We start from the raw sequence: 21,860 nt of genomic DNA, 5'->3' as shown, positions 1-21,860 counted from the left end.
CAGGTGAGAACCCCACCAATCACGTTTGGGTAGTCTTCACACCAACAGGTGTGTGTGTGGCTCAGGAGAGACTTTGTGGGCTTGAACCAGTGACGTGCTGTGTGTGTGTGTGTGGTGGTGGTGGGGAGCAGCTCAGGAAGGTCAGTCTTGCTGAGCACACTTCCTCCTGGACAAAATAAAGGACATGAAGCCAGAACCAGGAGGAGTACTAGCTGCACAGACACTGTCTCAAATGGAAACCAAATTAGGCCCATTCCATCTGTAAGTGTGTTTCACACTGATCACACAACAGGAGGGAGATGGGAGCACTGGCCTCTATCGGATAGCCTTTCTTTTAGATAATATGCTTTTAAGAATTGAACATTGGTAGGGCCTTTCCCCTTGCTAATAGCAAGCAGCACACAATTTCTAAGCCAGCCTTTTATAGCTCTTGCTATCTCTTATTATCTGTTATTATTTGGATTTTGAACAAAATTGATGGAGTAAGAGCCAGTAGAGGAATCCTGTTTGATCTGGAAATTTTCTGTGGAGAGTCCAAAAGGTCGGAGAACCAAGTTCCCAAGATCTTTTAGTTTACCTGAAATGCAAAAGAAAAAAATTCCAATGAATACAGGGCAAGCAGAGAAGCAGGGAGACCCCAGGTGATCCTGCCTTGCTCTTGCTGATTACAAACAACAGAAGTACTTTTCTGTGGTTTAATGAATGGTTGCTTTTAACAATGTGACATCTTTTAGGAGAGGCCCCTCTTCCCCTCAGCGGTGTAGTCACTTCAGTGCTGTGCATCCTCGAGCTGGGCTGTACGGATCTGAAGTGAGGGAGCCCCACTGCTCCTTCCAGGAGACCAAAGCTTCCTTCCCAGACTGGCCAGAACTACTACTGAATACAGGCTTCTGGGATGCATGATGGGAAAATCAACTGCTGCTCCCACTGGGGCTGGAGGCACCCCGCCAAGTCTTGTCTGCCTGGCAGTGAGGGCAGGGGTTTCCCCAAGTCTGTTCTCTACAAAACAGCAGCAGCTACTTGCTGAATGTTAATTCCTACTGAGTCAGGATTTAAACATAGAAGCAAAGCTCTGGCTTCCATAGCAAACCCAATAGTCCAGTCTTGTCTTCCCAAGTTTCATACTTTAACCATTACTGGGGTGACCGCATTCCTAAAGCCAAAATTGATGCGCATAATACAACTACGGATATTTATGCTGTTTCTAGATACAACAGGACACAGAGTCAGTTTGGTAAGAGTTGGAATTTCCAGGACACTTCAGTGGGTTGTAGGAACTTATGGGGCAATTAGAATAGCTAAAACTAAGACAGTTCTTAAATAGAGGGTACAGGGGCTTCTTCCTACTATACTCAGTGGCTTGCAGCTTTTGTCATTCCAAGGCCTCCCATAATAAAATAAAGCCCAGCTAAAGGATTTGCAAATGCAAGGCCATTTGCTCTTCCTAACATGATGAGAATTTTGGGGAAAAGTCTAGGATTTAACTCTACAGGAACTCCCATGTTTAAAGGGAAGGACAACCCACTCCAAGAGAAAGCATTAATAGAAAAAGCTTCCAGATCCCAGTGGTTCAGTGTGCTCTGCACACTCAGTAATTGGGGATGAGCTGGTCCTCCAAATAAACACTACTTCTTTAATACGCTTATTTTCTACTCAAAGGAAAGCTGTCATGGAACAGCTTGCCACAGAGAGTTGTCTGAGATCTGAAGTCAAGTGAGCTGGAAGAGCACATATCTGAACATACCTGCTTATACTCAGGAGATTTCGCTCAGAGCAGAGCTGCTGGACTCCACTGGAGCCCGTGCCCACTTCTGGCCTTTAATTGCCCATCTGACTTGCCTCTACACTTACTCCCACTGACCACCCTCTCTAATAGTTGTTAAGAGCTTGTTTTTGAGATGATGGCCAGAATTTTGAGCCTGATATTAAAACCTAATTGTAAAGGGGGTGGGGGTGGGGGTTGCAAAATAGAATTTAAAATCCTCATGGGATCCAGACTTTCTGGAGCCAAGAAAGCTGGTTGAGCCCTGATACTATTGTCAAAAGATAACCTTTAAAGCCTTGAACCAAAAATATAGCTTGGAGTCTTTTTTAAACCAAATAGCTCAGTTTAACTAGTGAAGAATGTCTGCCTTGAGCATTAGGCTCTTTTAAGAATTACCCATGGGGAATCAAATTGACAACAGCAACTCAAAAGATCACATAGGGAATTTGGGGGTCTGTGAGTTTATATAAATAGGGTAGGAACTGTTCCAAAAAGGACAACGAGACTGAGTGCATAACTAAATGAATCTAATTTATGTCACTGAATTGTACAGGTAGAAACTTGAACTGGTGTATTTTTTTTTTCTGTGTATATTCTCTACAACAACAAAATACAAAATAATAATAATAAAACAGAAACAAATAATTGTAAGCACCACTTTGACAAAGTGAAAAATGAGCCCAAGTGAAAATGAGCCCAAGTACCTATGCTACCTTTTGGAGAAAGAAGCAAATGGCAGGAAATGAAGGCAGTACCGCAAACATATATACAGATTCTTGGCAATTCCACTTGCTTGAAAGTTTCCTGGCCGGGCCAAGTATACAGGACAAAACAATGTGCAAATGATGACCACTTTCTTTATCGCATATTCTTTCCCACTGGTAATCAAAGCTGATTCTTGCTCAGAGATGTTTGCTAGTATCATTATCTGGCCTTCATGCCCACACCTCTTACATTCCCAGTGTAGCTTTCCAGACCAAGCTGAAGTAGAGGAAGGTACTCTGGTGCCACAAGGTTGATCAGCCACAAATCTTGAGGTGCACTCAAATGCAGAAAATACACTGTTCCCAACAGTTGAGCAAAGAAAGCTTTGTTGTTGTTGTCAACAGTGTCAAAAGTGCATTTGAGTCAGTTCCGATTCATAGCCACCCTGTATAGGGTTTCTGAGCTTGTAAATCTTTGAGCAGAAAGCCTCATTGTTTTCTCATGGAGCAGCTGGTGGGCTTGAACTGCCAATCTTATGGTTTACAGTCCATTGCTTATCCTACAGAGCCACCGTGCTCCCTAGAGAAGCTTTGGGGATTCTAAAAACTTTTAGGTAAATGGTCTGTGAGAGCCAAAATTTTAATACTATAAAATCAAAACAAATTGGGGCTGTTAATCCTGAATTCAGAATTTTGTCTTCTTGAAATCGGCCTTATTACAGAAGCAATGATCACCAGTACTATCAGCTGTTCTAAAAACCTCTGAGCTTCTTGGGGTGCTGTGTCCAGGATATCTATATCCCCTCCCTCACCACTGACCAGACCCCGTAAGTCCCTTAAAGCCTTCTTTAACCTGGCTATGGTGGCTACTAGTTTCATCATCCTAGAGAAAAGACAAAACACAACACCCTATGGGCAACCCTTTTCTGATACCGGAAGCTAAAATGATTGGCTTTGCTGGCTAACAAGGACTAAGGCACTATGACTGATGCCCACCACGGTCTCCTCTCCTGTAATAATGATGGCATTTGCAAGTGACAGGCAAGGAGAGAGTGACAATAGTACTACTCCCATTAATGATTCCCATTAGAAGTTTCTTCCAAGAAGGAAGGTACAGTTCTTTTTCCCCAAAGGAAAACAAGTCACAGAAAAGAAAAGGCATGTTGAAGAATACTGAGCACTGTGAACAGGAGCCCATTCTATTAGATAACTACTTCCTGAGTGCCAATGAAAACAGGGATCAGAGGGCTTTTTATCTTTCTTTGTTAGTCTTCCAGCAGAAGCCACTGCGTCCATAGGAATCAACACTAACAGCCATGCTTGCTCTGAAATCCTAAGGAAGGGTTATTAAGTTTGTGCTCAGATTGTCTAGCCTCCAGGAATCTCAGAGCACATTGATCATGGCCCCCTCATCTGTAACATTCCACACAGAGTAGGATCTCTCCCTTCTAGGTTGAGAGGCTAGTTACACTTATGAGTCCTTATTTTATTTATGATACTTATAGACATTAAGAAGTGAGAGTCTACACATCCTAACTACTGATGTGTAACAATAATCTGATATATTACTTACCAAGCAACTTAAGGTACTCAAGTCTAACGGGAGTTTACTTCAGACAGAAGCAAGTGAGGGAATAAATTCACCTTAGATATTTCAAAGAAAATGAAGGATACAAGTAAACACAAAGATTTTTTAACTTTGGGTTTTACTTGTATTTACTTGTACTCATAGAGACAGGAAATTTTCCTCATTCAAAGACAGATGGGAGTTCTGATTCCACCTAAAAGTGTCCAGCAAGATTCAATTTGTGCCAATTATGAAACCCGGCTCAGCAGGGCCTCATCACTAAATGCAAATACTTTTATTTTTTTTTTCCGCTAAAATAACATCCTTGTTAGTAGACTAGGTAGGAAAATGCTTTCCCCTCTTCTTTGCAGGAAGAGTACCTCTCCAAAATGTTCCACTCAAATACGGTGTCAAGTCTAGTTAAATATGTAAATTAGAGAAAAAGTCTTTTTTAAAACCAAACAGGGGAGGGCTGCAGAAATAATCTTGAGTATGAAGCAGGTTTTTTTTGAGTCTGATGTACCAAAAAAGGGTCAGAATAATTTAGGTTAATGGTCAACTCTCAACCAGTTCAGTTATCAGAGGGAACCTTTGGAAATCTGTTCTCATTCTCTGGATTGATAATCTGAAGGTCAGAGAGGGCCAGGCCTATCCTTTAAACTGAAGGGATTTACAGTACACCTCACTCCACATTTACTGACTAGCTTGTTCTCTGGTATTTTTCATTTACGACAACAGTAAAAAAAACTATTTTCTGGTTATTCTGAACATTAATGACATATGTCTGGCAGAAACGACATTTGTTGGGCAATAACCTCAGGGTGGGGTGAGAGGCTGTGATGGTTCAAGTTCTGTGTCAATATGGCTGGTGCACAAGTCTCAGTGGCTTGGCAGTATGTAATGATGTGTTGTTGTTGATGTTAAGTGCCACTGAGCCCGTTCTGACTCAGAGCGACCCTATATAGGGTTTCTGAGGAGCAGCTGGTGAGCCTGAACTGCCGACCTTGTGGTCTAGCGCATTAACCCACAGCTCCACACCAGGGCTCCACATATAATGATGTAGTCACCATCCTGCATTCTCACATGACTCCAAGCTTTGCAAAATGACCTGGTCTTTGGAACCTAACCACATGTATAAGTGAGAGGGGGTGCATATTAAATTTCTATCTTCAGGGAAATATCAGGAGTCATGGTATGGCGCTGCACCGCAAAGTTGCAAGTTGCTTTAACCGCAAAGCTGGGGGTTCATGCTCACCAGCTGTTCCTTGGAAACCTTATACAGGGCTCCTAGGGGTTGGAACCGACTCGACGGCACTTAACAACAACAAGAAGCACAACTGCTACATAGGTCTCTGTCTAGAAACCTTCACTCTTTTCTTCAATATAATACGATGCTGAAATTAGAACGTTTTCAGATAAACAGAGATGAAAGGAATTTGTAATAACTAGACCAACTTCACACAAAAATTACTAAAGGGAGTTCTTTGGGCTGAGAACCAACAACAACAGACAACAACCTGAGAGTCACATATATATGACAACAGCACTCAGAACTCAATCCAGATATAAAAGTATTTAAAGTTAAATAAATCTACAAGACTGAAATTAGGGAACCAGGGATACCAACTTATAATGAAGTCTACTACAAAGCAGAAAGACAGAATAGTGGAGAAACCGAACTTCCATGTGGCAAGGAAATCAAGTAAATTGCAAGATAAAACAAACTTTTACATGGAAGAAAAAATTAATAAATTACTGGGTAACCTAAATGAAAATTAACATGCTGCCACATCAAAATAAAAAAGAGGAAAATAAGAAAAACTTAGTGAACATTAACACAACAGAAATTAAGAAAATGAAAACTCACAACATGAACTCAGTGTAGATTATGTAGAAGAAACCAACAGTACCACACACACACACACACACACAGCACAATGACAGCGATCAACTAGCACGCATTGATAATTAATTACACTGAATGTAAATGGAACGCACCAGTAAGAGACAGAGTGAGCAGATGGATAACAAAACAGAACCCCTCAATATGCAGTCTACAAGAAACACATCAAAAAGATGGAAAACGACTAAATTCCTGTCAACAGAAGAATGGTTAAACACACTTTAGTACATATATACAATGGAATACTACACAATGTTGAAGAATAATGAATAGACACACTTCACAACTGGATGAACCTAGAGGACATTATGCTGAGTGAAATCAGTCAGTACCAAAAGGACAAATATTGTATGAGACCAATGTAAAAAGTTGAGTTTTTCTTGATAAAAGAAAGTGTGTGATAATTACGGGGGTTAAGGGAGAAGGAAAATTATTCACACGTTAGAGAACAGACATATCTTAACAATGGAGACAGGGCGGGCAATATACAACAAGAGGGAAAGGGGTAGGTGGTGGGAGACACAGGGAGGAATGCAAGAAAACGCAATAAAGAGGTAAATGCTTTAACTGTTGGTAACATGGAAGGGATTGCAAACATTGTAATGAAGCAAAACATGTGATCTGCTGAACAGATATCTACTCTTTAAGCCTCCACTCAATTCATAATAAAAAGTTAAAAGAAAAAAGCTAAAAGTGTTTCCATAAACTTTTTGAAGTCCCTCAAATTTTTAGGCAATTGTCAAATCATTTTATATTACTCTGCATTTCTACCAGAAAAGTATGTATGTATGAGACTTCCAGTTGCTCTGCAGCTGTACTTTGTGGAGGGCTTTCTCAGCACTTTATATTGTCACTATTTTTTTTTTTTTTTTGAGTTTCTATTGTGAATCGAGAGAAAGTTTACAGGGCAGATCATCAGTTTTACATTTAACAAATCATACATTCTGTTTCATTACAATGATTATAATCCCCTCCATGTTGAGTCGGAACTGACTCCACGACACACAACAAATGTACCACCAGTTAACAGTATTTCTCTCTACTCCTTTTTAGGCTCTTTTTTGTTTTAACATTCAGGCATATATAATAATTTAAACCACCAAAGGGCACATTCTGCAAGCCTGCCTCCTGGCTGCCAGCTCTCAGTCCCTCTCTTTGTTACTACTTTTAAATTTTATTTTAGTCATTCTACTTGTTGTGGATTGATAGTTGTGTATCTCATTGTAGTTTTAGTTTGTGTTCCCCTAATGACTGGTTTTATTAGACATATTCTCATGCCATCCTTACATCCTCTTTGAAGTGTCTTCTGATGACCTAAACACTGACACTCCAGAGCCCCAGCTCCCTAAAAGTTCATGGGTTGTAGAAAGCAAGAGAAGCAAACTCACCTAACATCTCTTCCTTTAGTCTCTCATTACGTTCTTCAATTTGCTTAGGCAATCTCTGAGGGAAAAGGAAGAGAGACAAGGATTGGCAAAAAATATTTCTGGCTTTATTTTGAATTTGAGAAAAATTAAAAACATCATGTGAAAGTGAGATCATAATGAGAAAGTGAGACATACATTTTTCCATTTAAGCAAAGAAAAGGCTACAGGGAGATAGGAATTTTGTTGGTTCACTGATGTATTTCCAGTTCCTATCTCAGTGCCTAGAATGGAGACCCTCAAGAAAATAAAATAATGTTTATAAATAATTTTATAGCAAAGGTTTTTAACTCCAGGTCTACCGACAATTCTATGTTGTGGCGGTTGTCCTGTGCATGAAAGGATATGTAGCAGCATCCCCCTCTTCCCACTAGATGCCAGAGGTGCCCTTCCAATAGTGACCATCAAAATGTTTCCAGATGTTGTCAAACATCCCTGGGAACCAAAATTGGGGTTAAGAACCACTGACCTATATTAGAATCTCTTGTGGCCCCCTTTAAACTCTGTAATTGACTCTAAGTACTCTGGGATTCAAGTAATAACTCACTTTATAAAAATTCTAAATACTTTCTGGACATAGATGTAATACACAAGAAGGTTAAAATATTATCAGTTACAAGGAATCACTGACAAGAATTACGTTTTAAGGATACTAATCTTGTGTTGAGAAATTTTGAAAGTAGTAATCCATTAAAAAATCAGATCAATCATAAAGAATCAAAAAACTTTACATACAATCCTGAATTGAGAGACATTTTACAAAATAACTGATCAGTCCTCTTCAAAAAGTATTGCATAAGCAGTGGCTGAATTACCTATGGATGGTAAAGCTACATACTCATACTCTCACTTCTAACTGTTAGAAAGAGAAGCTTTCCAGAGGGGGATGTTTTTTTTTCTTTTCAACAATAAGGTTGGCAATCTGAGAAAATCCCCAGAAATGCTACTCTTTCCCAAAAGTTGCAAGTTACTTTAGTTCTTTTTTCCCCTTCTTAGAGGAATCTTGAACACAAAGGTAAAAGGTAGGTATGACACCCCAAAGAAGATTACTATTAAGTCAGTTTCAAGAGCAGCATGGGCCATCCTAAGACTAAACCCTCAGCTCAGACACAGCGAAGTAGGTGCAGAGCTGTGGTGGGATGAGCACTATGCTACTCTTTACCGAATAGATACAGTCACGAACCATGTGAAAGTCTGTCTTCCAAGAATATAGTCTATTAAATCTATCTGGGCATGAAAGGAGTGGTTATGAAAATGGAAGGGTTCCCAAGCGCTGGGGAAGGAAAGCAGTCTGCAGTCAGTGGAGCACAGAATCTTAATTAAGGAGGTGGGGAAGGAGTGGCAGGGATAGAATCCTATAGTTGTCAGTGACTAGCAGTGGAATTCTGGGCATCTCATATATCTAGACAGGGTTTTCCCAAAGAAATCAATTTATGGTCTGAGCATTTTCCAACAATACTGATGAAGTCTTAACAATGAGGCAAACAACAAGGTATTAGGAGGTAAAAGCTAACGATAAGAAAGGTGATAAAAGAGAAAAAGAGTACACAAGATTTAAAGAAATGATAAAAACAGTTGTTTAGGTTGAAGGGAAACGGTGTCAGATGGAACCTCAGAAAGGAATGGAACACTTTGGAGAGAGAAACTATCTGAGATAATAAAAGAGATCCCCTCCCCCCTTTCCTCACTCTTATATTAATTTCTTTTATAATACATATACCTGTTTGAAATGAAAAATTTTGAACACTGCCTTGTGGATTTATTATATATACATTATAACACATATTATAATAACATAGCATTAAGGACTTCCTGTCACAGGTTTAAAACTAATGTGACAAGGTTAAAGGCCACCAAGAATTTAGCCAAGAACTCTGCTCTCTTTTCTCATGCCATGTGGCGCCATAGAATGAACACTGGATCACTAAGCACAATGTCAGTGATTCAAACTCATCAGTCGTTCCTCGGAAACCATACACAGGGTCAAAATGAGTCAGAACTGACTTGATGGCATACAACAACCACCACCATTCAGTTGCGCTAAAATGTCTAATAAAAGATTAGAACTATTTTCAAATTGTATATGTATTTTCATGATCTAAACCAGCCTGTCTCCTATTTCACTATTCTGTGATATATAAAAGATGTTATTATTGAAGGTATCCATCTGAAGTGTGTTTTTAAAAAAATTATATATTAATGCAGAAGATGAGTCAACATTTTCCAGATTTGCTCCAAAGAATAACAGTCCCATGTAGTAAGTAGGACATTTTGTACAGTGGAGACTCAAAAGCCCTCAGGGGCCAGACAGGAAATACAAATGAGCAAAGGAGTGGGGTGAAGGACAATAGAAGTGGTGAGGTCAGGGTTGGAACTGAAGAGCTCTAGCTGAATGCCAGTGTGCAGGAACACAGAGAGGACCCAGGCAGTCCAAATCGTTCAGATTTTACACAATAAAATCTTATTTTAAAATGTTGAACTCTTGCTTCAATTAAATATGTTTGGTTAAATTTTAAAAATGTCTGCAGTCTTTTCTTCTTGTTTGGCAGGCAATCTTTGTATGCTGAAGATTAAATGAGGAATAATTAGAGATCTCATCCTAATGGTCACCTGAAAAGTCTGGCCCTCAAGAAATCTGCTGAACTTGTTAAAACAAGTGTTTCTCAAATTTAAGTGAACAGCTATTATTTTGGTCACTAACATGTAAGGCTTTCTACTCCTGTAAAGATTTACACCCTCGGAAACCCTGTACAGGGTCGCTATGGGTCGGAACCGACTCGATGGCACTCAACAACAACAACACGTACACAGCCAATCTTGCTCTATGCCTTAGAGATAATTAGGAATGCTGACAAACGTAAAAGAATCAATCTCAAGTTATTCTTAAAGGGGAACACACTTCAATAGCATTTACCTAATTTATGGCTTAGATAAAAATAACTATAACATTGGCAATGATAAGAACCATTCTAAGAAAGATAAGGTTAGTTTGGAAGCTGTTCAACTGGAATGGAAATAACTGAGGGCAATTTTGTTGTTAAGTGCCACTGAGTTAGTTCTGACTCAGAGCGACCCTACACAGGGTTTCCAAGGAGCAGCTGGTGGTTTTGAACTGCTGACTTTTGTGGTTGGTAGTCTGTTGCGGACCGTGTAAGACTGGTCAGAGGTTCGATGCCCTCTAGGGCCGAGTGTAACAAATGAGGCCACTGGCAGTTAATGGCAAATTGCTTTCATTTTAATATTCAGGTATATATATTAAATTAATACACTGGAGCCTTTGAAAATCCACAGATAAATGTGATATTTTCCTAAAGCCTAAGACTAAAGGTTGCAAGGTCAAGCCTTTCTCCAAAAGGATTAACTAAAAATATCTTAGCTACTTCTCGGTTCTTTGTTCTATAGACAAAGAACCCATCCTCCCTAATCCCTTTTCCAGGTGCAGCCCATTCACCTGGGCATCTCCTGCAGAACTCTCACCTTCCCCCAACTGACCTCAGGGGCTATAGATATGTTAATTGGGCCTGAGAATCCAGGTTGCTGGCCTCGGATTCGAACCAGCGAAGTATGATGTAAAGTTATCTGAATGTCTGGAAAAGTATTGATGTTAGCTGTACCTTGCCTAAGTCCCTCCCAGCTAGGTGTGAAGCTCCTCCCCTAAATAAAACAGAGGCCCGGGCCTCCCCAGGTGTGCATTACTGGTTGGAAGGCATGCAGTAAAGATTGCAGGGCAGTGAGTTGCTGCCTGCAGAGGCCACGATGCCTATACTCCCAAGCCTGCCCACCAGTGATGTATCCACCCTGGCTTTGGGGTGCCTCATTGTCTCCCTTCTTCTGTTTGTCTGTGTATTCTTTCGCTATCCCTATCGCCGCTGGATCTCCCCTCCTCGTGACCCAAACACTCGTGAACAACACAACTATGTCGAGGTCAGACCCCGACAGTAGTCCAGTGCTTATCCCACTATGCCACATCAGGAAGACTATGCATATGATAAATGAATAGAAACTTGGAGACTGAATAATGAAAAAGAAAGATAGAAGACCAGTTTATTACCTATAATACTAATGATCATTTTAGACTAAACTGTACAAGTACAGTGGAGAAGATTTCCCTAGTACAACAATGAGAGAGAATCCTTTTCATCCCTAGGAATTAAGAGCATTATCAATTTTTGAATATATATCAAATTTAGTTGTGTGCCAAAGGATTACTTAACATTAACTGAGTAGCAATAAAGAGAATAGAAGAAGAAGAAGAAGAAAAAAAAAAAATTAGGTTTTACCATACAAGCTTCTCTTGCTTGGGGTACTGATGGATCTTTCTCTAAGACAGATTTATAGTCTTCCAACGCTTCATCCAGCTTGTCTGTCTTCTCGTACAACTCTGCTCTCCTCAGTATTGCGCGGATATAGCTTGGGTTTAACTGAATTGCTGTAGAAGGAAAAGAAGTAATTGTTACCATGAAGGAAAAGGATCTACACAACGTCAGCCATGTATATTTTGTGAACTGTTCCCCAAGGGTATGATAGGAAGGTCATTTGTCAAAATGGACTGCAACAGGTTCAGTTCTGGTATGGTATACCTGGGGTTGACAAACTTCCCATAAAAAGAAAAACAGTAAATATTTTAAGGCTCTGCAAGGCCATAAGATTTCTGTTGTAAATATTAAATTCGGCTATTGTAGTACAAAATCAGCCGTGGACTATATGTAAACAAATATGTTATGTTTAGTTGTGTTTGAATAAACTCCCCCCTTTTAAAATTAAACAAACATGAAATTGAAATTTCACTCAATTTTCAAATGTCACGAAATATTCTTTTGATTTGTCCCCCTATTAAAAAAAGTCAAAAGTATTCTTAATTTGCAGGCGGTACAGAAACACACAGCTGCAGAATTTTACTTGTGGGCCAGAGATGTCTGACGGATGGTCAACCTCCCAAGTCCTGACCTTTCCCTACTTTTCCATGGCCTGCACAGTGAAGAGAGAATGTGAAGGTGGCAAGCTGTTCTCGTTCTGGCTTTTCCTAGTTCCTGATTATTGAGGTAACATTTCTAGCTAAGTGCTCAATGTCTTCAAGTTACTGCTCTAGTACCATTAGGTCACTGAAGCATAGTATCTTCTCCTTTGTCACCCTTCTAAAATGCTTCAGTATCGATTTTGATTAAAGTATACCATGTTCCCTCTACCTCTTCTGAATTGTTCTTTTTCTGTTAGAAATAAATGTCATGGCTCTAGAACTTGTATTATTTTTTATTTGTTCATTCTTTCAGTGAATATTTATCTAGCTCCTAATAACAATTGTCTAATGGAGTGCATATCTGGGGATGCAATGGTAAATACAGTACAATGGAGCCTTCTTCTCATTAAGCTTTGTGTTATCCCAGTAGGCAAGAGCAGACAGCCTCCAGGTAACTCATTTTAGACAATAACAGAGCTGAGGAGAAAAATGATACAAGGAAATGCGACTGGAGAATGAGGCAAGCTCAGAGTGGTCAGAGAACAGGTGAAGGAGGCCAGCCATTTGAAATTAAAGAGGAACAGTGTATGGGGCTCAACAAGTATAAAGGTTCTAATTTAACCTCTTCAACTTTGGTTGTAAGTCTTGCCCTTCCCCCCTTCATTATCTTGGTGATACTTCCTACACTTAGGGCTATAGCTGAAAGTGTCCTAATCTATACCACTCAAGCTTACAAGACTTGATTTTCTCACCATTTGGTTACAGGGAAGAAGCTGTTTCCAATTTAAACTCTTCATACCAATATACCTCACACAAAGAGATCGGTTAAACACCTTCTGAAATAACAAAATAGTATGTTCAGAACCAGGTCTAGCCCAAGATGGTAAGAGGCCAAAGTAGTTGCTAGAGTCTAATGTAACTACTGTTTTGATCAGATACCATAAAGAAATTCTAAATATTAAAAAAAGAAAGTAGACAAGGCACTAATTAATATAAAGAAACAAATAGAAGAGGTTCCTGCTTGGGGTGAGAGGAGGACTAGATAAAATATAAGGTCCTTTCCAATTGCAGGATTCTCTCAGGGACTATTCAAGGAAGAAACATGGAATAAAGAGCAAAATTAAAAAACCAGACTTTAGCTAAAGAGACTCATGAGAGTATTAATTGAGGTCACAAGGAAAAGTGACTCCTTCACATCAAGTTGGTTAGAAAGGCAAGTTCTGGTCTGGTCTGTCAAGAAAATTGGGAGGGTGGGGGTGAAGGAGGAGGAGTTGGTGGGATGTAAAAGACCTTAATGAAAATTGAACTATCAGAAAGCAAACACTTAACTCAGTGTGTAGAATCTAAAGGAATAATTGAAACTATACGAAGCAGGTATGGAATGATTGTTACAGTGGAAGAGACTACTACTTCACTAACAGAACGTGTCCCTGATGACAGTTGCTCCATCCCTAAACACACTGATCCAGATGCCCAAACAGAAGCTAAGATCTTCCATCGGACTCTGAAAGGGAAGTAATTTGGTGAGTACAGGATATACATTTAACTCCAAGAGTATCTGTTGCCCAAGTGGCAATACCCCTCACCTATTGACTATATAGGAGAAACGGTTTAGCTATTTATTCAAACACATGCTTACATGAAGATGACAACGATACAGACCTCTGAAATAGTGCATTTGATAGAAATCCTCTTTACAGGCCCCAGAGGAAGGGTCTTGTTTGAGTGCACACCCGATGAAAACTCTACCAGTTTGTCTAGCACAGGTAGTGAATGCTCTTGTATGTCAACACGTAACAAGATAAAGAAAGTTGTACCTTTGCTGCAGTCACTGATTGCCATCTCTTTCTTGTCCTAAAAGAAAACAGAACATTAGTATGTGTCAACTGAGATCTATCTTTAGCAGCCCAAAGGCTCAATGACATGCGCTGATCATGAATGACTACTTACGGAGATGCAGAATGCTCTTCAAATAAATTACAAGAAAAAATGCATGCTACTTTTAAGCTAGGACTCAAAATTACATTTGTGAGACCTATTACGAATGTTGAGATTTGGAAATCCTATAACAGCAGTTCTACACTTTCCTTCCTATATGGCCTTGGAGTCAAAATCAACTTGCTGGTAATGGATCAGTAGAGTTTGCTGAACCCAGAAGCATAACAATTGGGAAATTTCAAGAGCTGAATCTAGCCCAAGTTTGTACACTAACCTGTTGCTTAATTTGGCCACTTTTTGCCTCTAAGGGCTCAATTTTTAGAGGAATGACTACTTGTGATTCAAGATTCAATCACTTCTCAGTTCACAATAGAAAGTTTTGAAAAAATAAATTCATTCAAAAATGGTTCCAGGGTCAAGCCTGGGAAACACTTGTGGTGGTCGTCGTGTGCTGTGGAGTCGATTCCAACTCACAGTGATCCTATATTGGGTTTCTGAGACTGCTACTATTTACGGAGCAGAAAGTCTCATCTTTCTACCAAGCCAGGAATGACAAATGGAAGAGGAATGGTGTTGCATTCATTGTCAAAAAGAACCTATCTAGATCAGTCATGAGGTACAATGCTGTCTGTGATAGGATAATATCAATGTGCCTGCAGGGAAGACCAGTTAATACCATTATCATTCAAACTTACACACCAACCACTAAAGCCAGAGAGGATGAAATAGGAGAATTCTACCAACTTCTTCAATCTGAAATTGACCAAAACGCAATCAAGATATATTGATCATTACTGGAAATTGGAATGCAAAGGTTGGGAACAAAGTGTAAGGATCAGTAGTTGGAAAATATGGCCCTGGTGATAGAAATGATGCTGGAGATTACATGATAGAATTCTGAAAAACCAACGATTTGTTGATTTCAAATACCTTCTTTAGACAGCATAAGAGACGATTATACACATGGACCTCACCAGATGGACTACACAGAAATCAAACTGACTATATCTGTGGAAAGAGACAGAGAACAAGCTCCATTATCATCAGCCAAATCAAGGCCAGAGATGGTTGTGGACCCGACCATTAATTGCTCATATGCAAATTCAGACTGAAGCTGAGATCCAAAATATGACCTTGAATATATCCCACCTGAATTTAGAGATCATCTGATGAACAGATTTGATACATTAAACTCTAAAGACAGAAGACCAGAAGAGTTGTGGGACAACATCAAGAACATCATACAGGAAGATAGTAAAAAGTCATTACGAAGACAAGAAAGAAGGATAAGATCAAAATGGATGTCAGAATGACACTGAAACTTGCTCTCCAGAGTAGAGATGCTAAAGCAAATGGAAGAAATGAGGAGGTACAAGAGCTGAACAGAAAATGTCAAAGGTCAGCTCAAGAAGACAAAGTCAAATATTACAAAAAAATGTGCAAAGAGCTGGAGTCAGAAAACCAAAAGGGACAAACATGCTCAGCATTTCTCAAGCTGGTGGAACTCAAGAAAAAATTCAAGCTTCGACTTTCATTATTGAAGGATTCTCCAGGTAAATTATTGAATGATGCAGAGAGCATCAAAAGCAGATGGAAGGAATACACCGAGTCACTGTGTCAAAAGGAAATGATGTTCAACTATTTCAAGAGGTAGAATATGATCAAGAGCCAATGATACTGAAGGAAGAAGTCCAAGGTATACTGAAGGAATTGGTGAAGAACAAGGCACCAGGAATTGATGGAATACAAATTGAAATCTTTCAAGAAAGTTAGGTGGTACTGGAGGCACTCACTCATCTTTGCCAAGAAATCTGGAAACAACTATCTGGCCTACTGATTGGAAGAGATCTGTATTTGTGCCCATTCCAAAGAAACGTGACCCAATGGAATGTGGAAATCATTGGATAATATCTTTGATATCCCATGCGTTAGTAAAGTTTTGCTAAATGTAATACAGAAACGGCTACAATCATATATTGACAGAGAACTTCAAAAGGTTCAAGCCAGATTCAGAAGAGCATATGGAATGAGGAATATCATTGCTGATGTTTGATGGATCTTGGCTGAAAGCAGAGATTACCAGAAAGATGTTTACCTGTGCTTACTGATTATGCAAGGGCTTTCGACTGTGTGGATTATGGCAAGCTATGGACAAGATTGTGAAGTATGAGTATTCCGGAGTAATTAACTGTGCTCATGAGGAATCTGTACCTGGACCAAGAGGCAGTTGTTCGAACAGAACATGGGAACACTGAATGGTTTAAAATTAAGAGAGGTGTGTGACAAAGTTGTATTCTTTCACCATACTTATTCAACCTGTATGCTGAGCAAATAATCTGAGAAGCTGGGTTACATGAAGAAAAACATGGCATCAGGACTGAAGGAAGTCTCATTAACAACCGGAAATATGCAGATGATACAACCTTGCTTCATGAAAAGTGAAAAGGACTTAAAATATTTACTGATGAAGATAATAAAAGACCACAGCCTTTGGTATGGATTACATCTCAATGTAAAGAAATCAAAAATCCTCACCACTGGACCAATAAACAACATCCTTATCAATGGAGAAAAGACTGAAGTTGTCAAGGACTTCATTCTTCTTGGAGTAACCATCAACACTCATGGAAGCAGCAGTGGAGAAATTAAATGATGTATTGCATTAGGCAAATCTGCTGCTTTTTAAAGTGTTGAAGAGCAAAGATGTCAGCTTGAGGACTAAGGTGCTCCTGACCCAAGCCATGGTATTTTCAATAATCTCATATGCATGCAAAAATTGCACAGTGAATAAGGAAGATAGTAGAAGAACTGATATTTTTGAGTTATGGTGTTGGAAGAGAATATTGAAAGTGCTATGCCAACAGATCTGTGTTGGAAGAAGGGCTTCCATAGTGCTCCTTGGAGGCCAAGATGGCCAAACTTCGTTTCTCATACTTCGGACATATTATCAGGAGGGACCAGTCGCTAGAGAAGGATATCATGTTTGGTAAGGTGGAGGGTCAGAGAAAAAGAGGAAGACCCCAGCGAGATGGATTGGCAAAGTGGCAGCATCAATGGGCTCAAGCGTGGCAACAATTGTGAGGTTGGTCCAGGACCCGACAGTGTTTCGTTCTGTTGTACATAGGGTCACTATGAGTCGGGTATCTACTCGATGGCACCTAACAACAGTAACAGCATGTGATCTTCTGTATCTAGCCCCAGATGTAAGACTCCCCCTGTAACTCCTCTTTGCTTTCTTTCTCTCCAGAAATGAAATTAAAGCTTGCCCAAGGCACTCATTCAGGAATGCTGAGCTTGCAAACCTGCCTTTCAGAAATTTTATATCTTATTCCATCCCTTTCTTAAAATCTCTGAATATGTTCTCTAAAGTGTTCTAAGTCATCAATCTTGGACATTTTGAAGTCTCTCATTTTACAGACCTCTTAAAAGTATTAAGAGTGAATTGAAGAACAAAAACAAAATCTCAATCGGAATCTGTACCCGCATAGAAATCAGTCTGTTGGGTACTCTGAGGTTCGCAGAGAGGCTGGACACTCATGCCTCCTCCTGGCACGCACAAAAGAGACCTAATATTTTCATCAAAAATGGTTCTCTTGAAGTACGCTAGGGAGGTAATTTTTCTAACAACAACAACAACAAAAAAAGTAGGTCTTGTGAACTGAGGTTTGGGATAGTAAAAGTTTCAAACAATTTCTTCACAAAAGTACAATAGGAACAAACTCAAGCCCTAAGCTTAGGGGAGCTATTGGGAAGAGTGTGGCTCCCTCCCAGCAATTCTATGTATAGATTAGTAGTTTTCAACCGTGTCCAGCAGTGCTAACTGGGCCTATCGCCTACCACAAGCACTTTGTTGCCTAATTGCTAAAGGACAGTTGTTAAGTGCCTCTGAGTAAGTTCTGACTCAAAATGACCCTGTACAGAATTTCTAAGGAGTGGCTGGTTGGTTTGAACCACCAAACTTGTAGAAACATTCAATGGTTATCCTACAGCACCGCACTAGAATGATCAGTATTATGGTAGCCACTAAAAGATTGACAGTACGCTTTCTCATGAGGCAATTTTCAGTTAGCTAGGGAATTTCTAACTCATAGCCTTTCCTTTCTATGCCATGGTCTGGATGATACTGTCATGATTGTAAACAAAAGAACTCATTCTATAATAAAAATGTCATGATTAAAAAACAAGGCAGACAACTGAAAAAATTATCCAAGTGAAGATGTTTTGAGACTAGAAAGTGAAAAGCCATTCTAAGCAGAACTTATAAATATAACAATTTTTCCAAAAATCTAATGTCAACTGACAATTAGATGGTTTGAAAGAAGGCTGCTTTGAAAAGAGTTAGAAATAAGGGTTTATGAGTTTCCATGCTAGAAGTTTAGTGTATTATTGTATAGAATATCCACAATTCTCTTTTCACTACAAAAAAACAGGAAAAAATAACCAGGGCTGAAAGTCGTCTTTTCAATAAGATCTTTAGGTTTCAACTCATAGTTCCTCTCTGAAGGTAAGTCCTTCAGGTTGGAAGGCATTTAATATACGACTGGGTAATAGCCACCTCCTCAAAGTTGTTGTTGTTAAGTGCCATCGAGTCAGTCCTGACTCACAGAGACCCTGAATAGGGGTACCAAGGAGTGGCTAATGGGTTTGATTCACTGCAGTTAGTAGTCCAGTGCTTCTACAATACCATACCAGGACTCCTCAAAGTAGAAGCAACTTAATGACATGGATGGAGTAAAGTTTTCAGGACCTTTATTTGCAGTTTGAACTGCAAGTTTACCAGTCGCTCCTAAGAAACGCTATACAGGGTCACTATGAGTCGGAACTGACTTGATGGCCCTTAACAACAAAACAATAATTTGCTTATGGAGCACAACTCAAAATCAGAAGAAACAGTTGCAAAAATTCCTTTAATAATTAGAATGTGGAATGTTTGACGTATGAATCTAGGAAAATTGAAAGTCATAAAAAACGAAATAGAACACATAAAGATCGATATCCTAGGCATTAGTGAGCTGAAATGGACTGATAGTGACCATACTGAATCTATCACAAGATCTATTATGCTGGGAACAACACATTGAAGGAGGAATGCTTCAGCACTCATTGTTAAAAATGACCTTTCAAGATCGATCCTGCTGTCAGTGATATGAAAATATCCATATACCTGCAACGAAGACCAGTTTAATTATGACTATAATTCAAATTTAGTTAGAGCCAAAAATGAAGAAATTGAAGATTATTACTAACTGTTGCAGTCTGAACTGATCACACAAGCAATCAAATACGCTGATAATCACTGGTGACTGGAATGCTGAAGAAAACAAAGGATGGGTGATATAAATAATCACATATGGAGTCCTGGTGCACCACTGTAGGTTAATGTGTTGGACTGCTGCTCCTTGAAAACTCTATACAGGGTTGTTATGAGTCGGACCTGACTCAACAGCATTTAACAATAACAATTACATGACAGAATTTTGCAAGTCCTTGAGAGCCAAAGTAGACATGGAGTATACTTCACCTGAATTTAGGGATCATCTCTAAATAGATTTGATATAACGAACACTAATGTCCAAAGACCAGATGTGGATGACATTAAGGATATCATGCGTGAAAAAAAGCAAAATGTTATTAAAATGATAGGAAAGAAAGGACCAAAATGAGTGACAAAGCAAAGTATATTAATGAAATGTGCAAGACCTAAAGTTAGAAAAGTAAAAGGGAAGAACATTCCGGGCATTTTGCAAGCTGAAAGAACTGAAGAAAGAATCCAAGCCTTGAAGATAAATACAGAAAAAGGAAAAAGACCAAAATGGATGTCAAGAGAGACTCTGAATTTTGCTCTCCAGCAAAGAGATGCTAAAGCAAAATGCAAGAACTGAACAGAAAATTTCAAAGGTCATCTCAATAAGACAAAGTACAATACCATAACGAAATGTGCAAAGACTTGGAATTAGAAAACCAAAAGGGAAGAACACAGTCAGCATTTCTTAAGCTGAGGGAACTGAAGAAAATAATTCAAGCCTTGACTTGAGGTATTTAAAGATTGTATGGGCAAAATATTGAATGAAGCAGAAAGCATCAAAAGAAGATGGGAGGTATACACAGAGTCACTGTACCAAAAAGAAATGGTGGATGTTCAGCCATTTTAAGAGGTAGCATATGATCAAGTGCCAATGATCCTGAGGGAAAGTGATACGATTGCTGACGTCAGATGGATCTTGGCTGAAAATAGAGAATACTGGAAAGATTTTACCTGTACCTTATTGACTATGTAAAGGCTTTTGATTCTGTGGATCATGAAAAGCTATGGACATCACTGCCAAGAATGAGTATTCTGGAATACTTAATTGTGCACATGAGAAACCTGTGTACACAGCCCAAGAAGTAGTTGTTCGAACACCAAGGAACAGCTAATGGTTTAAAATTAGGAAAGGTATGTGCCAGGCTTGTATTCTTTTCACCTTACTTATTCAGTCTGTATGCTGAGCAGATAATCTGAGAAGTTGGATTATATGAAGAAAAATGTGGCATCAGGATTGGAGGAAGACTCATTAACAACCTGTGATATGCAGGTGATACAACCTTGCTTGATGAAAGCGAAGAGGACTTACAATATTTACTGATGAAGATCAAAGAGCACAGCCTTTAGTATGGGTTGCATCTCAATGTAAAAAACTAAAACAAAAATCCTCACCACTGGACCAATAAACAATATCCATATAAATGGAGAGAAGACTGAAGTCGACAAAGACTTCATTTTGCTCATATCAATCATCAACACTCACGGAAGCAGTATTCAAGAAATCAAACAATGTATATTGCATTAGGCAAATCTGCTGCCAAGCCCTTTTTAAAGTGTTGAAGAGCAAAGATGTCAGCTTGAGGACTAAGGTGTGAATGACCCAAGACATGGTGTTTTCAATAACCTCATATGCATGTGAAAGTTTGGCAGTGAATAAGAAAAACCATGGAAGAATTGGTGTTGGAAGTGAATACTGAAAGTGCCATGGACTGCCCAAAGAACAAACAGATTTGTGTTAGAAGAAATACAGGCAGAGTGCTCCTTAGAAGTCAGGATGGCCAGATTTTGTCTCTAGTTCTTCAGAGATATAATCAGAAGGGACCAGTCACTGGAGAAGAATATCATGTTAGGTGGAGTGGAGGGTCAGAGAAAAAAGAGGAAGACCCCCAGTAAGACGGACTGACACAGGGGCAGGTGTAGCAAAGGCTGTGAGATTGGTACAGAATCAGGCAGTGTTTCGTTCTATTGTGCATAGGGTCGCTATGACGTGGTGCCGACTCGATCGTACCTAACAACAACAATGGTCAGAATATTCAATGATTCAGGAAGCATCAAAAGATGATGGAAAACATTAAGAAAAGGTTATTTTGGGCACAGGCACAGTAGTGTTGGGGGTCACAGCTCTGCTTTTGGTTCAAGTCTGGGAAAGGGCAGCAGGCGCCACGTTGGGCTGGGAGGTGGCAAAAAGAAACCCCTGAAACAACCCAAGAAACAGAACAAGGAAATGAATTGAGGAAGATAAGGCTTTCAAGCAGAAACAAAAGAAGAGCAGAAGAAACTCAAAGGCTAAAATCAAA

General features: G+C 39.4%; 1 protein-coding gene across 1 annotated transcript in view; it reads right to left on the bottom strand.

Moving 5' to 3' along the window:
- Positions 1-443: 443 nt before the first annotated feature.
- The window catches only part of TTC1 (tetratricopeptide repeat domain 1), a 56,096-nt gene continuing 34,679 nt past the window's right edge, over positions 444-21,860 (bottom strand). The window contains exons 4-7 of the mRNA XM_006864922.1: positions 14,138-14,174; positions 11,644-11,792; positions 7,328-7,382; positions 444-577 (exon numbers count right to left, since the gene is read on the bottom strand). Coding sequence (XP_006864984.1) covers positions 444-577; positions 7,328-7,382; positions 11,644-11,792; positions 14,138-14,174 — 375 coding nt within the window. The remainder of the gene's footprint in view (positions 578-7,327; positions 7,383-11,643; positions 11,793-14,137; positions 14,175-21,860) is intronic.

The sequence above is a fragment of the Chrysochloris asiatica genome, unplaced genomic scaffold, assembly GCF_000296735.1.
Source record: "Chrysochloris asiatica unplaced genomic scaffold, ChrAsi1.0 scaffold00073, whole genome shotgun sequence".
Classification (NCBI taxonomy): Eukaryota; Metazoa; Chordata; class Mammalia; order Afrosoricida; family Chrysochloridae; genus Chrysochloris; species Chrysochloris asiatica.
This window is presented reverse-complemented; position numbering and strand designations above follow the sequence as displayed.